The following is a 16,384-nucleotide window of genomic DNA, read 5'->3' as shown; positions in this document are numbered from 1 at the left end:
CTGGGCTCTGGGCTTTCTGCTCACACTGCTCATATCGCCCCTTGCTGCAGGCTGAATCATTTGCACCGCTATTACATACACAAGAAACTCTCAGAGTGCGTCTGTGTGTGTGTATGTGTGCGCGCACACCAGTGTGTGTGTGTGTGGGTGTGCGTGTGTGTGCACGCACGTGTGTGTGTGTGTGTGTGTGCGTGTGTGTGCGGCGCGCATGCGTGCGTATGTGTGCGCTAGTGTGTGTGTGTGTGGGTGTGCGTGTGTGTGCGGCGCGCATGCGTGCGTGTGTGCGCACTAGTGTGTGTGAGTGGGCGGGTGTCATCAGACCATCCTCTAATAAATTAGTATCCTTCCAGTTTTTGACCACTCTGGAAAAAAGAGCAATTGGCAACTAATGTGCCACTCCAATGGCCCAGTTCATAGGAGTCAGAGTTCAGAGCACTCCAAGGCCTGGCCCCATCAAGTGCCTCTCTGACTGCGCTGCATGTCAGCTGTCCAAACTGATCTCCAAAGAAATGTCTGAAACTGTTTGAAAGGCAAATAGCATAATCAAAGATACACACTTTTCATGCAATTGTCTAATGATGAAACACTAGTAAGGATATTCACCATCAATATTTAGTACATGGCCATGTTATGTTTCCCGTTCACTCAGCTCAAGTGATAGTGAATACAGTACCTGTATCTAAAGAATGAAGGGGGGAAATGTACGGCACATTGAATCAAAGTGAGCAGTAATCTGTTGTTTATACTTTCCTGTATTTTCAAAGCTTCCTCTCTAAGTGGTAATGAAGCTTTTGGATGAAGTAGAACTCTGAAATACACAACATTTTGTTACGCCCCCGTTTCCTTGAAGATAGCACTAAAACCATTCTGTTGTTTGATCATGCAGGCGAGCTATCCACGCATTAATGGAATGGGTTTTGAAGCAGGGGCATTACTTTAATATTTTTAATTGGTATGTTTCAGATGAATATCTCCCTGATTTAAATATAGTGAACTTAATTGTTTTATGTGGCGCCACCTGTCTCAAGCCTATTTATGCACGCAAACACAGGCTTTCATTTGGTTTATTTCATTTCATTTAATTTATTGTAATTACACTGTTAGTGTTCCGTTAGTGTTCCCCTCAGATCAAAACCAGTGTTCTCACTCTGATTATTAGTTTATCCGTGTCTGTAAAGCAATTGGAAGTGTCTCGCCGAGGATTACTTTAAATGGTTGGAATGTCCTGAGCATTCAAATGTAATCAAAACGGGAATTAATTTGAAACCACCAAGCACCTGTTGATAGCAGCGAAATGATGGACGGCTGCCAATTCGCAGTTGGACTTTAGTTATTGGGTGTTAAGAAGCGCTGTAATAGATGGTAAAGTGGATTCATACAGTAGCCATCAGAGTTGTATAAAGTGAGTCTGTTGGAGTCACTCTTTTTGTCACTTCCTCCACCATAACAGACAGACATCAGACTGAAGAGCCCTGAGCCCCTCTGTATTGGTGTGTAGTAAAAGCACTTTCTCCCATTGATTCAGACTATCGATCCCGGCTGGAGCATTTATCCCAAACACTCGCTCTCGCGCTCTCTCTTTCTCTCTTTCTCTCTTTCTCTCTCTCATCTGTTCTTTGACAAAACAATTACAACACTATTATTACCTTCCTGCTTACCAACAGGCTCCTAGACAGCTTCTACCCCTAAGCCATTAGACTGCTAAATAGTCAATGAATGGTACCTGAACTATCTGCACTCTCTATCTTGCACTGACCCTATGTACACTCACTAGACTATATATACACAACATATACACACTCACTAGACTATATATACACAACATATACACACTCACTAGACTATATATACACACCATATACACACTCACTAGACTATATATACACACCATATACACACTCACTAGACTATATATACACACCATATACACACTCACTAGACTATATATACACACCATATACACACTCACTAGACTATATATACACACCATATACACACTCACTAGACTATATATACACACCATATACACACTCACTAGACTATATATACACACCATATACACACTCACTAGACTATATATACACACCATATACACACTCACTAGACTATATATACACACCATATACACACTCACTAGACTATATATACACACCATATACACACTCACTAGACTATATATACACACCATACTGTATACACACTCACTAGACTATATATACACACCATATACACACTCACTAGACTATATATACACACCATACTGTATACACACTCACTAGACTATATATACACACCATATACACACTCACTAGACTATATATACACACCATACTGTATACACACTCACTAGACTATATATACACACCATACTGTATACACACTCACTGGAGTATATGTACACACCATATACACACTCACTAGACTATATATACACACCATATACACACTCACTAGACTATATATACACACCATACTGTATACACACTCACTAGACTATATATACACACCAAATACACACTCACTAGACTATATACACACCATATACACATTCACTAAACCATATATACACACCATATACACACTCACTAGACTATATATACACACCATATACACACTCACTAGACTATATATACACACCATACTGTATACACACTCACTAGACTATATATACACACCATATACACACTCACTAGACTATATATACACACACACCATACTGTATACACACTCACTAGACTATATATACACACCATATACACACTCACTAGACTATATATACACACCATACTGTATACACAATCACTAGACTATATATACACACCATAAACACACTCACTAGACTATATATACACACCATACTGTATACACACTCACTAGACTATATATACACACCATACTGTATACACACTCACTAGACTATATATACACACCATACTGTATACACAATCACTAGACTATATATACACACCATAAACACACTCACTAGACTATATATACACACCATACTGTATACACACTCACTAGACTATATATACACACCATACTGTATACACACTCACTAGACTATATATACACACCATACTGTATACACACTCACTAGACTATATATACACACCATGTATACACTCACTAGACTATATATACACACACCATACTGTATACACACTCACTAGACTATATATACACACCATATGCACACTCACTAAACTATATATACACACCATACTGTATACACACTCACTAGACTATATATACACACCATAATGTATACACACTCACTAGACTATATATGCACACAATATACACACTCACTAGACTATATATACACACGATATACACACTCACTAGACTATATATACACACCATACTGTATACACACTCACTAGACTATATATACACACCATACTGTATACACACTCACTAGACTATATATGCACACACCATACTGTATACACACTCACTAGACTATATATACACACCATACTGTATACACACTCACTAGACTATATATACACACCATACTGTATACACACTCACTAGACTATATATACACACCATACTGTATACACACTCACTAGACTATATATACACACCATGTATACACTCACTAGACTATATATACACACACCATACTGTATACACACTCACTAGACTATATATACACACCATATACACACTCACTAGACTATATATACACACCATCCTGTATACACACTCACTAAACTATATATATACACCATATACACACTCACTAGACTATATATACACACCATACTGTATACACAATCACTAGACTATATATACACACCATATACACACTCACTAGACTATATATACACACCATATACACACTCACTAGACTATATATACACACCATACTGTATACACACTCACTAAACTATATATACACACCATATACACACTCACTAGACTATATATACACACCATACTGTATACACACTCACTAGACTATATATACACACCATACTGTATACACATTCACTAGACTATTTATACACAACATACTGTATACACACTCACTAGACTATATGTACCAGTGTTTCCCAAACTTGGTGTCGGGGTCCCCTGAAATTGAAATGAGGTCTTATCAAACAAATACAAATACAAATATTCAAATGAGTATAAAATACAACCTTTTCGTGTCAACTAAAAGTGCATTAAAGGGCCTCTGGTACTGGTACTCCCTGTATATAGCTTCATTATTGATCTGGTACTGGTACTCCCTGTATATAGCTCCATTATTGATCTGGTACTGGTACTCCCTGAATACAGCTCCATTCTTGATCTGGTATTGGTACTCCCTGTATATAGCTCCATTATTGATCTGGTACTGGTACTCCCGGTATTTTCCTCCACATGTATCTGGTACTGGTACTCCCTGTATATAGATCCATTATTGATCTGGTACTGGTACTCCCTGTATATAGATCCATTATTGATCTGGTACTGGTACTCCCTGTATTTTGCTCCACATGTATCTGGTACTGGTACTCCCTGTATATACGTAGCTCCATTCTTGCGTATTTTTTCTTTTTTCCTTGTGTTACTATTTTATTTAGATTATTATTTTTCAACTCTGCATCATAGGGAGAAGCTCGTAAGCAAGATTTTCACGGTAAAGTCTAAACCAGTTGTATTTGGCGCATGTGCCAAATAACATTTGATTTGATTTACAACCTAAGTAAAGCAGTCATTTTGGTCAAGTGCTCTCTCCATCTCCAGTGGATGATAGGTTTCAGACAACTTTCAATTTAATGATTCAACTTCAAATTGTTTATTGTCGTCCTTCGTCTTTCAATACATTTAAGTTCCTTCATTCTTGGATATGGCACAACATTTTACATTTTGCAATCCAGCGTTTGGATGTCGTTCTAAAATGGCTTCCCTCTACATGCACCTCAAATACTGAGTGAGTGGTTTCAAGCCACTCTTTTTGGGAATTCAATCTGAAGCAGGTTTTTAATCTGCAATGGGGATGGATGACTGTAGTCCTTCAGTTAGAGTGTCTCTCTTTCTTCCTTTATAAGAGGTTATTAAGTTAACCTTACAAGCCTCTGCCTGCAGCAAAATTACTTTATCCCATCAAGTCACAAAGAAAAATACATTTGGTATATGGTCCGAAGTAAGATCACTCAATCTTTCAATGTATTCAGTGATTGCAATTAGATTGACTACAATGACATGTAGAGGCTGCTGAATCGTTTGTGACAATTAGCAGTTGACATTTAACTCTTTGCTAAATGGACATAATTAAACATTAACTGGCTAGTTAACTCATGGATTCTACACATAAGGTGTGCTGTCATTGGATATTCCTCCCATTCTTTTTCATGTCCTTCACATGAAAGTAAACTTTTTGATTCCTCTCTCATGAAATTGACTGCAATACTCATCACTCTGGCTTCCCTGGCTTCAGCTTTCCCTCTCATCTCCAATGGATTTAGAGCCCGGCTGATTTGACAGCCTTGTAATTTCCTCAAACAGCACGGTCCAAAACACTCTGCCCGCTGAGAGTCCTGGCAAAAATGTGAAAACCTGCAGGAGAACAGGCCCAGAATGAAAGCAGCACCCTTTCCAAACCTAACCTTGATGGTAGCTTAAAGAACATGTTTCTAGTAGCAATAATACGGCAGTATCTCCATATCTATCTTTCTCAACCAATATACTGGGAGAAAGAAAGACAAAGAGATAAACAGCATGGCCAGTGTTGCGCCTGGGAAGGGGCAGAGTAGGGGTTTTGGGCATGGAGGGAGGGAGCTGACCCAGTTAGAGTTGGGATGGGTTGTGATGAGGAGTTGGTCTGCTCTGGGGCGCTGCCAGCCAAGCACAGGGTGTGATGGAGGCCCTGCTAAACCATCTGGCCGTCCTGTAATTGGGCAGGGCTTTTACACCTGCATGACACACCTCGGGAGGGATGAGCGTTTGAGATGGAAGAGGGGAAGTAGAAACTCAGACTTTCTGTGCTTCCTCAGGTGTGCTTAGAGGAAACCGACTGAAAGCGAAAAGCAGCTGGTCTTGTTTTAATCTGTCCGTTATCCTGAATCCATTATCCTCCATCTTTGTTTGGCATGTTGATTTGAGAGATTTCCAGGCTTTGGTGTCCTGATATTTTAGCTGGCCTTGTATCTCCCTTGTGTCTCACAGACTAGGTACATTTGACGTGTTGCCTCAGCAGTGGAACATACTGTAGTGGGCGTGCTGGTGCATGACTGTGAGAGGAAGTGCTCTCATTATAACAAAGTTGACGCTTTGTGTTAAAAGGGCATTTCTTAATTTTATCGGCATGCATCATTAAACATGCTCTCTGTGATGTATTATTTAGCTTTGACTTGAAGTTGGTTTATAATAAAGGCAATTGAAAGGGCAGGTATTGACTTACTGTTGAAATTGAGATATGATCGCTATGGCGATGACAGCCCATGGAAAGGGGAAAAGGTCATAGAGGCAAATTAGCTGCCATCCAGCCAGAACAGAATGCTACTCCATGTTCAAGTCAGTGACCTGCCATACAAGGGTCTTCAGCCTCTATACGAGACTTGTTTATACAATAAAACATAGAATTTGAGACAGAATAACCCTCTAATATTCTGGGATGATCGTGAGAAGCATCACTGTCTCCGTGGGTGGTCTCCAACTCACAGTAGGCCTGAGAACATTCTCTGTCCAAGCATAATGCATTTGACAGTGATGCCACAATGATCCAAGGTGTTTTACACTTTATATGTGACCACCTGCTCAAAGAGAACATTAAAATGGCCGCCTTGAACCAGGCCGAAGTTAGTAAATCCTTTAAGCATTTGATGATAATTTGTTTATGAACGTCTTTCTATAACGCAGCTCTGGTGATGCATTAATACAACAGTGATATCAACCCCTGTACTATATAGTGACCACATCATGTAGCCTATAGCCACTCATTTTCCCAGAGCAATGTCTATAGGCACAGAGCCAATAGCATCCATCACTTGGTGCTTTGACCTTGAGAGAGGAACAAAACTATCTGATCACGTCTCTGCGTCTCGACATCAGCCGCTGCGTCTCTTTGAATAATTGGGCGTATGAATAAGAAATGCACTGAGAGCAAATAGATAAATGACTTGTTTCAGCTCTGTCACTTTAGCTTAGCATCTAGGCCTAGGTCCTTTGTGCTGAGGACAAAGTGGCTCTATGGGTCATTCACCTGGTAGGTGGGTTTGTACTGTTCACGAGGGCCCAACAGGGGGGCGCCATCAAACACCAGGGCATGTTACAAAGATCTCCCTACTGTTCCAGGGTGTCAGATGTTCTCTTTAATGATGGCCCCGTCGTGCTGATCTGGCCTCGAAGTGGATAGATTGTCTCTCTTGTTCCCACAATGCAAATGTGTTCCTAAATGGGGCTGTTTTCTGCTCAGGGTTTCTTGTAATTACAGCCCTTTGGTGGAGCTCCTTTGTTCAGCCTCTGTCTCTGACTCACTCACGTCTGTCAGGAGAGCGGGAAACTCTAGCAGGTGTGCATTAGCGCCCTTCGGATTGGAGTCTGACGTGGACCAACATGAAAACATCATGCCTGAAGCCTACAATACAATACATGCCCTCCATTCCCTTCCCACGGGATCAATCCTATCTGCAATAGAAGAGAAGATGCCTCCTCCCACATACCCTACTCTCACCTGAGAGCGGCATTATGTTCCGAAAGTCCTCTCCCTGCCTGCACTGAAGTGTCTCTGTCGTGGCCCGTCGTGCCTCTCCACGGCTCAGCCCCCACACTCACCTCGATGCTGCCTTTCAAAGGAAGACAAGGGAAAGCAGAGAGAACATGAAGGTGTAGGTGAAACCTTGAACTGGAGGGGAAATTCAAAGGGCTTATAGAAGCACTGATTGTTGTGTTCATTCATAGCAATTAGCAAAAATGTCAGGGAGGGGTTTCAAGGCAGCTAGAACCTGCGTTAGAACACATCAATGCAATTGTATACCCTTTAGATAGTAGTCTATAGGTGTATATTATGGTAAATTGTCATTATCGTTGCTTGTGTTCGACACCCTTAAGCATGTCTTTGTCAGATCTGCCAGGGTCATTAAATACGTGTTGACAACACAGCTGGAGAACACAGTCCTCTCGTGCGTTCACAGCGTGTTCCCATACAACAGCTGGCAAACCCAAAGTGAGTGAACAACAGCACCTCATGCTAACAGGCTTGCCAATGCCTGCAAAGTGAGTGAACAACACCACACCCTGCTAACAGGCTTGCCAATGTCTATAAAGTGAGTTAGCAACAGCTAGCACTCTTATCCTGTGAATACACTGCACTCTAAATTGGATTATATGTTTTCTCCCATAAACACACTCAGTAAACCTACAAGGCAATCGGATCACCTTGCCATCTAGTGACTCATAGAGTGTCTATACATTCTTCCATCTACGGGATTCTGAATGTAGTATCAAGAAACAGGGCACGTTGGAAATTCGTTTTGTTTCACAACCTCATTATAGTTTTTATACACTGTAGTAGTATGGGGCAATATATAAATATACAGTTGAAGTCGGAAGTTTACATACACTTAGGTTGGAGTCATTAAAACTCATTTTTCAACCACTCCACAAAATTCTTGTTAACAAACTATAGTTTTGGCAACAATTGTTTACAGACAGATTATTTCCCTTATAATTCACTGTATCACAATTCTAGTGGGTCAGAAGTTTACATACACTAAGTTGACTGTGCCTTTAAACAGCTTGGAAAATTCCAGAAAAGGATGTAATGGCTTTAGAAGCTTCTGATAGGCTAATTGACATAATTTGAGTCAATTGGAGGTGTACCTGTGGATGTATTTCAAAGTCTACCTTCAAACTCAGTGCCTCTTTGCTTGACATTATGGGAAAATCAAAAGAAATCAGCCAAGACCTCAGAAAATAATTGTAGACCTCAACAAGTCTGGTTCATGCTTTAGAGCAATTTCCAAATGCCTGAAAGTACCACGTTCATCTGTACAAACAATAGTACTCAAGTATAAACACCATGGGACCACGCAGCAATCATACCGCTCAGGAAGGAGACGCGTTCTGTCTCCTAGAGATGAACGTACTTTGGTGCGGAAGGTGCAAATCAATCCCAGAACAACAGCAAAGGACCTTGTGAAGATGCTGGAGGAAACAGGTACAAAAGTATATATATCCACAGTAAAACGAGTCCTATATCGACATAACCTGAAAGGCCGCTCAGCAAGAAAGAAGCCGTTGCTCTAAAACTGCCATAAAAAAGCCAGACTACGGTTTGCAACTGCACATGGGGACAAAGATTGCATTTTTTGGAGAAATATCCTCTGGTCTGATGAAACAAAAATAGAACTCTTTGGCCATAATGACCATCGTTATGTTTGGAGGAAAAAGGGGGAGGCTTGCAAGTCGAAGAGCACCATCCCAATCGTGAAGCACGGGGGTGGCAGCATCATGTTGTGGGGGTGCTTTGCTGCAGGAGGGACTGGTGCACTTCACAAAATAGATGGCTTCATGAGGAGGGGAAACTATGTGGTTATATTGAAGCAACATCTCAAGACATCAGTCAGGAAGTTAAAGCTTGGTCGCAAATGGGTCTTCCAAATGGACAATGAACCCCAGCATACTTCCAAAGTTATGGCAAAATGGCTTAAAGACAGCAAAGTCAAGGTATTGGAGTGGCCATCACAAATCCCTGACCTCAATCGCGTAGAACATTAGTGGGCAGAACTGAAAAAGCGTGTGAAAGCAAGGAGGCCATCAAACCTGACTCAGTTACACCAGCTCTGTCAGGAGGAATGGGCCAAAATTGATTGTGGGAAGCTTGTGGAAAGCTACCTGAAACATTTGACCCAAGTTAAACAATTTAAAGGCAATGCTACCAAATACTAATTGAGTGTATGTAAACTTCTGACGCACTGGGAATGTGATGAAAGAAATAAAAGCTGAAATAAAAAAATCTCTACTTTTATTCTGGCATTTCACATTCTTAAAATAAAGTGGTGATGCTAACTGACCTAAGACAGTGATTTTTTACTAGGATTAAATGTCAAGAATTGTGAAAAACTGAGTTTAAATGTATTTGGCTAAGGTGTATGTGTCACGATCGTGTGGCGGATTGACGGACCAAAATGCAGCAGTTGGAAAATAAGCCATCTTCTTTTATTAACACCACGAAGATGAACACGACACAAAAACTCTATACACACTAACAAAACAACAAAACGACCGTGAAGCTACAAACGTTGTGCACATACATACAGGCTACAAACGTTTTACATAGACAATTACCCACCACCAATGAGAGCCTATGGCTACCCTAAATAAGACTCCCAATCAGAGACAACCGAAATCAGCTGTCTCTAATTGGGAACTCATTCAGGCAACCATAGACTCTCCTAGACAACTAAACATACATAGACAACACTAGACACCTGTACTCCACACAAACCCATATATTATACAACAACCCCTATACCATAAAAAACACCCAAAACCAACAAAACAAAAACATTCCCCATGTCACACCCTGACCTAACTAAAATAATAAAGAAAACAAAGAATACTAAGGCCAGGGCGTGACATAACCCCCCCCTTGAGGCGCGAACTCCGGGCGCACCATACACAGTCTAGGGGAGGGTCTGGGTGGGCTTCCATCCACGGTGGCGGCTCCGGCTCTGGTCGCGGTCCCCACGTCACCACAGTACCTAACCACCTCCTAGGCTTCCTCCAAACGACCCCCCTCCACATTAACCCCATTGCATTAAGGGGCAGTTCCGGACTAAGGGACAGCTCCGGACTAAGGGCCAGTACCAGGGTAAGGGGCAGTACCAGGATAAGGGGCAGTACCAGGGTAAGGGGCAGCACCAGGGTAAGGGGCAGCACCAGGGTAAGGGGCAGCTCCGGACTGAGGAATGGCAGCTCCGGACTGAGGGACTGCAGCTCCGGACTGAGGGACTGCAGCTCCGGACTGAGGGACGGCCCATGGCTGGCTGACAGATCTGGCTGCTCATGGCTGGCTAACTGATCTGGCTGCTCATGGCTGGCTGACGGATCTGGCTGCTCATGGCTGGCTGACTGATCTGGCTGCTCATGGCTGGCTGACGGATCTGGCTGCTCATGGCTGGCTGACGGATCTGGCTGCTCATGGCTAGCTGACGGATCTGGCTGCTCATGGCTAGCTGACGGATCTGGCTGCTCATGGCTAGCTGACGGATCTGGCTGCTCATGGCTAGCTGACGGATCTGGCTGCTCATGGCTAGCTGACGGATCTGGCTGCTCATGGCTGGCTGACGGATCTGGCTGCTCATGGCTGGCTGACGGATCTGGCTGCTCATGGCTGGCTGACGGATCTGGCTGCTCATGGCTGGCTGACGGATCTGGCTGCTCATGGCTGGCTGACGGATCTGGCTGCTCATGGCTGGCTGACGGATCTGGCTGCTCATGGCTGGCTGACGGATCTGGCTGCTCATGGCTGGCTGACGGATCTGGCTGCTCATGGCTGGCTGACGGATCTGGCAGATCCTGTCTGGTTGGCGGCTCTGGCAGATCCTGTCTGGTTGGCGGCTCTGGCAGATCCTGTCTGGTTGGCGGCTCTGGCAGATCCTGTCTGGTTGGCGGCTCTGGCAGATCCTGTCTGGTTGGCGGCTCTGGCAGATCCTGTCTGGTTGGCGGCTCTGGCAGATCCTGTCTGGTTGGCGGCTCTGGCAGATCCTGTCTGGTTGGCGGCTCTGGCAGATCCTGTCTGGTTGGCGGCTCTGGCAGATCCTGTCTGGTTGGCGGCTCTGGCAGATCCTGTCTGACGGACGGCTCTAGCGGCTCCTGTCTGGCTGGCGGCTCTAGCGGCTCCTGTCTGGCGGACGGCTCAGTGGGCTCATGGCAGACGGGCGGCTTTGCAGGCTCATGGCAGACGGGCGGCTTTGCAGGCTCATTGCAGACGGATGGCTCAGATGGCGCTGGGGAGACGGATGGCTCAGATGGCGCTGGGGAGACGGATGGCTCAGATGGCGCTGGGGAGACGGGCAGTTCAGTCATTGCTGTGCAGACGGCAGACTCCTGCCGGCTGAGGCGCACTGTAGGCCTGGTGCGTGGTGCCGGGACTGGTGGCACCGGGCTGGGGACACGCATCTCAGGGCTAGTGCGGGGAGCAGCAACAGGACGCACAGGACTCTGGGGACACACAGGAGGCTTGGTGCGTGGTTTAGACACTGGTGGTAAAGGGCTGGAGACACGCACCATATAGCTAGTGCGTGGAGGAGGCACTGGTGGTACTGGGTTGGGGCGGGAAGGTGGCGCCGGAAATACCGGACCGTGCAGGCGTACTGGCTCCCTTGAACGCCGAGCCTGCCCAACCTTACCTGGTTCTATGCTCCCCGTCGCCTGACCAGTGCGGGGAAGTGGAATAACCCGCACCGGCCTATGTAGGCGAACCGGGGACACCATGCGTAAGACTGGTGCCATGTACGCCGGCCCGAGGAGACGCACTGGTGACCAGATGCGTTGGGCCGGCTTCATGACATATGGCTCAACGCTCAGTCTAGCCCGGCCGATACGTGGAGCTGCAATGTACCGAACCGGGCTATGCACGCGTACAGGAGACACCGTGCGCTCTACTGCGTAACACGGTGTCTGCCCGTACTCTCGCTCTCCACGGTAAGTACAGGGAGTAGGCGCAGGTTTCCTACCTGACTTCGCCACACTCCCTTTAAGGCCCCCCCCAAGAAATTTTTGGGTTGTACTCACGGGCTTCCAGCCTTGTCTCCGTGCTGCCTCCTCATATCGCCTCCTCTCGGCTTTCGCTGCCTCCAGCTCTTCACGAGGGAGGCGATATTCTCCAGGTTGATCCCAAGGCCCCTTACCATCCAGTATCTCCTCCCATGTCCAGAAATCCTTTGTGGTTAGGTCCTGTTGCCGCCTTCCATGCCGCTTGGTCCTATGGTGGGTAATTCTGTCACGATCGTTCTCCTCCTCTTCGTCTGAAGAGGAGAAGCATGGGTCGGACCAATACGCGTCGAGGTATGCAGTCATAATGAATTTATTTAAATGAAAGAAAAACACTTTAACAAAACTAACAAAACAACAAAACGACCGTGAAGCTACAAACGTTGTGCACATACATACAGGCTACAAACGTTTTACATAGACAATTACCCACCACCAATGAGAGCCTATGGCTACCCTAAATAAGGCTCCCAATCAGAGACAACCGAAATCAGCTGTCTCTAATTGGGAACTCATTCAGGTAACCATAGACTCTTCTAGATCACTCACCAACATAGACAACGCTAGACATCTACACTCAACACAAAACCATATATTACACCCCATAACCCCTTTACCAAATAAACACCCAAAACCAACAAAACATAAACATTACCCATGTCACACCCTGACCTAACTAAAATAATAAAGAAAACAAAGAATAATAAGGCCAGGGCGTGACAGTATGTAAACTTCCAACTTCAACCGTATAAATCAAATCAAATCAAATGTTATTTGTCACATGCGCCGAATACAAAAGGTGTAGATCTTACAGTGAAATGCTTACTTACAAGCCCTTAACCAAAAATGCAGTTTTAAGAAAATACTTACGAAAAAGTAAGATAAAAATAATAAGTAATTAAAGAGCAGCAATAAAATAACAATAGCGGGGCTATATACAGGGGGTACTGGTACAGAGTCAATGTGCGAGGACACTGGTGTCGAGGTAATTTAGGTAATATGTACATGTGAGTTATAAAAGTGAATATGCATAGACACAGAGAGTAGCAGCAGCATAGAAGGGGGGGTGGGGGGCAATGCAAATGGTCTGGGTAGCTATTTTATTAGATGTTACGGAGTCTTATTGCTTGGGGGTAGAAGCTGTTTAGAAGCCTCTTGGACCTAGACTAGGCGCTCTGGTACCGCTTGCCATGCGGTAGCAGAGAGAACGGTCTATGACTAGGGTGGCTGGAGTCTTTGACAATTTTCAGGGCCTTCCTCTGACATCGCCTGGTATATAGTTGAAACTCTCAGCCTGCTTCACTACAGCCTTGTCGATGAGAATGGATATATGTATCCATATATCCAACATCTGGGCCATTTACTCTGCCCGTCGCCCTGGTGACAGCAGCGGCTGGTGACAATCTGCCCAGCACCTCTTAGCAAACAGACACCCACACACATGAAACTATTGTAAAATTGCTGTTCCTGTGACAGAGACATGAATCCAAAGTAAACACACCTGGCTTCCTGCTGGTTGTTTATATGAGGTGCACAGTGGGGTAATAGTGGGTTATCCCTATGTCTTGCACGCTATAAAGGTTAGCAATACTATATTTGTTATCAATCCAATCACATGCCTGGGAACCCATTTGCATGACTAGAATAGAACAGCATAAAAGTCCACACTTAAAGTAGAAAGTGGAGTTGTTAGAGGCTTTGAGAACGTCCCAAATGCCACACTGTTCCCAACATTTGGGACACAGCCTTTGTGTGGTGTGAAAGCCAGCTTCATCTGCCTGGGGCTGCTGGTAGAACCCTGCAGGCTCATTGTGGGATCCAGGTGTGTTTACTCAGGCTGAGCCAGCAAATGGTCACACAGAGGGAGCTCTACTCACTCATCTATAGCAGGGCCAGAGAAAACTCTCCCTGGCAGACATCTGTCACAACCAGCTAATCTTACCTGACTCTCTCTTTCTTTGTCTTTCTTTCTCACTCTGTCTCCCTGTCTCTCTTTCTCTCTCGCTCTACCTTCGATCTGCCTCTCTCTCTGTATCTATTTATTCTATGTACAGTGGAAGCTATATTAAATTAGGTGTGTTAAACTCAACTCTTTCTCCCTCTCTCCTCCAGCTTCTGCCTGGCTGCCCAGCACCACCATGGCTGAGAGTCGAAGGGAAGCCCTGGCAGCGGCCCCGATGTCCACCACTGCCTCCACGGTCGGTGCCAACGCTACCGACATCTCCGGCACCGGATCCAGCGAGGACTTCTCCAAGCTCAAGGACAAGTTCATGAATGAGCTCAACAAAATCCCACGTGAGTCATGTTAGTGGTTGGTGTCCCTTAACCTGCCCGGTGACAGAGTGGTAATTGGTTGAGTAGCTACTTCCTATAGACGTCTCACAAATTCCTCAAAGCACCCTTAGATCTGTTCTTTAGAGACTAATTGCAATCAACAAAGTACAAGTGGTCATTATCACTGATTGTGGATAGGGACTAGTGGTGTTACTCAGAAGTACTGTGACTACTTTTAGAAACTCATTTGGCATTTGAGGTGACAAGACAACAAACAGCATTGATTTTAAAGTTTTGTTTGGAAAGTATGTCTAATTTCCAAGATTGTTGGTTTTCTCAAAGCAAATTCACTTTTTCAATCTCCAAGGTTGTCTGTATTACTGGGCACCCTGTGTTTCTTCCCTCCATCAATACCCTCCCCCGACAGGAGACACGACTACAGCATATTGAAATCCTGACCAACTGTCAACCCATCACTCCTATACAAATGTTCTACCCAGTGATTCCGGAGGAGACACTTGTCTTTGCCTGTAATGTCTGTGGAACAGTAGCAGTTAGTTTGGGACAGCAGAATCCTTTGTTTACCCCAAACCCAACCTACTTATCCAGTGGAAGTTGTTGCGTTCAGCCCCCCAAGTCCTAAATATAGACATATCCACCGGCTCATGTGGAAGTAATTCTCGTGTCAGGAAACGGCTCCCGTGAAAAAGAGAGGTTCTATTGCTTTAGCTCCAACGTGAATGACGCCACCTGTTTTATTATGCTGTCCTAGATTCATAGCGCAGGGAGCCTGATTAGAGATTTATCCTGCGCCTGGGGAGGCTAATTTAAAACTAACAACATATTTGTTTTTGCGAAATAAAGCCGTAGAAGCTTTAGACAGTAGTCCGTGGTCAGTACAGTATGTGCTGGACTTTACCCCATCAGACCAGAGACTTTCATTGATTGACAAGCGACAAACACTTCCTAGTAGTGTGTTGGAGCCGTTGGGTGCTCCAATGAAATTAGCACCACTGAGGGGCATATGGAAGCCGTAATGAAGATACTGTAAGGGGGTGACTCTGATGTCCCCTGTGCCTCAGAGAACTGTTTCACCGTGAGAGGGCTTGAAGATATACCACCTGCCACATCTAGCAACTAAACCACATCCCCCAATCCTAGCCAGCAACAGCTAACCTGGTGCCTCAGCACTCTCACAATGGAGTTGTGTTACCCTTCCAAAACACCCGTACTTTCTCTCTTTTCGCTGTCTGTATTTGGCAATGACACGGTGGCAACCAGCCCATTAGGCTTTGTAACAACCCATGTACCACCTCTCTCCCTAATTATCACATTGTGTGATGTGGACAACGACTAAATAAGGGGTTGTTGGGTGTGCCTCAGACAGAGATGC

At 44.6% G+C, this 16,384-nt stretch overlaps 1 protein-coding gene across 5 annotated transcripts in view; it reads left to right on the top strand.

The window, feature by feature from the left end:
• LOC129838286 (synaptotagmin-1-like) overlaps positions 1-16,384 on the top strand; it is a 242,104-nt gene that overhangs the window by 181,773 nt on the left and 43,947 nt on the right. For all 5 annotated transcript variants that reach the window (XM_055905154.1, XM_055905155.1, XM_055905152.1 and 2 more), the window contains one exon: positions 14,830-15,012. In XM_055905154.1, coding sequence (XP_055761129.1) covers positions 14,856-15,012 — 157 coding nt within the window. In that variant the 5' untranslated portion in view covers positions 14,830-14,855. The remainder of the gene's footprint in view (positions 1-14,829; positions 15,013-16,384) is intronic.

Source organism: Salvelinus fontinalis, chromosome 39 (genome assembly GCF_029448725.1).
Source record: "Salvelinus fontinalis isolate EN_2023a chromosome 39, ASM2944872v1, whole genome shotgun sequence".
NCBI classification, from domain to species: Eukaryota; Metazoa; Chordata; class Actinopteri; order Salmoniformes; family Salmonidae; genus Salvelinus; species Salvelinus fontinalis.
The sequence above is the reverse complement of the archived record's forward strand: the minus strand, read 5'-3'. Positions and strand labels throughout refer to the sequence as shown.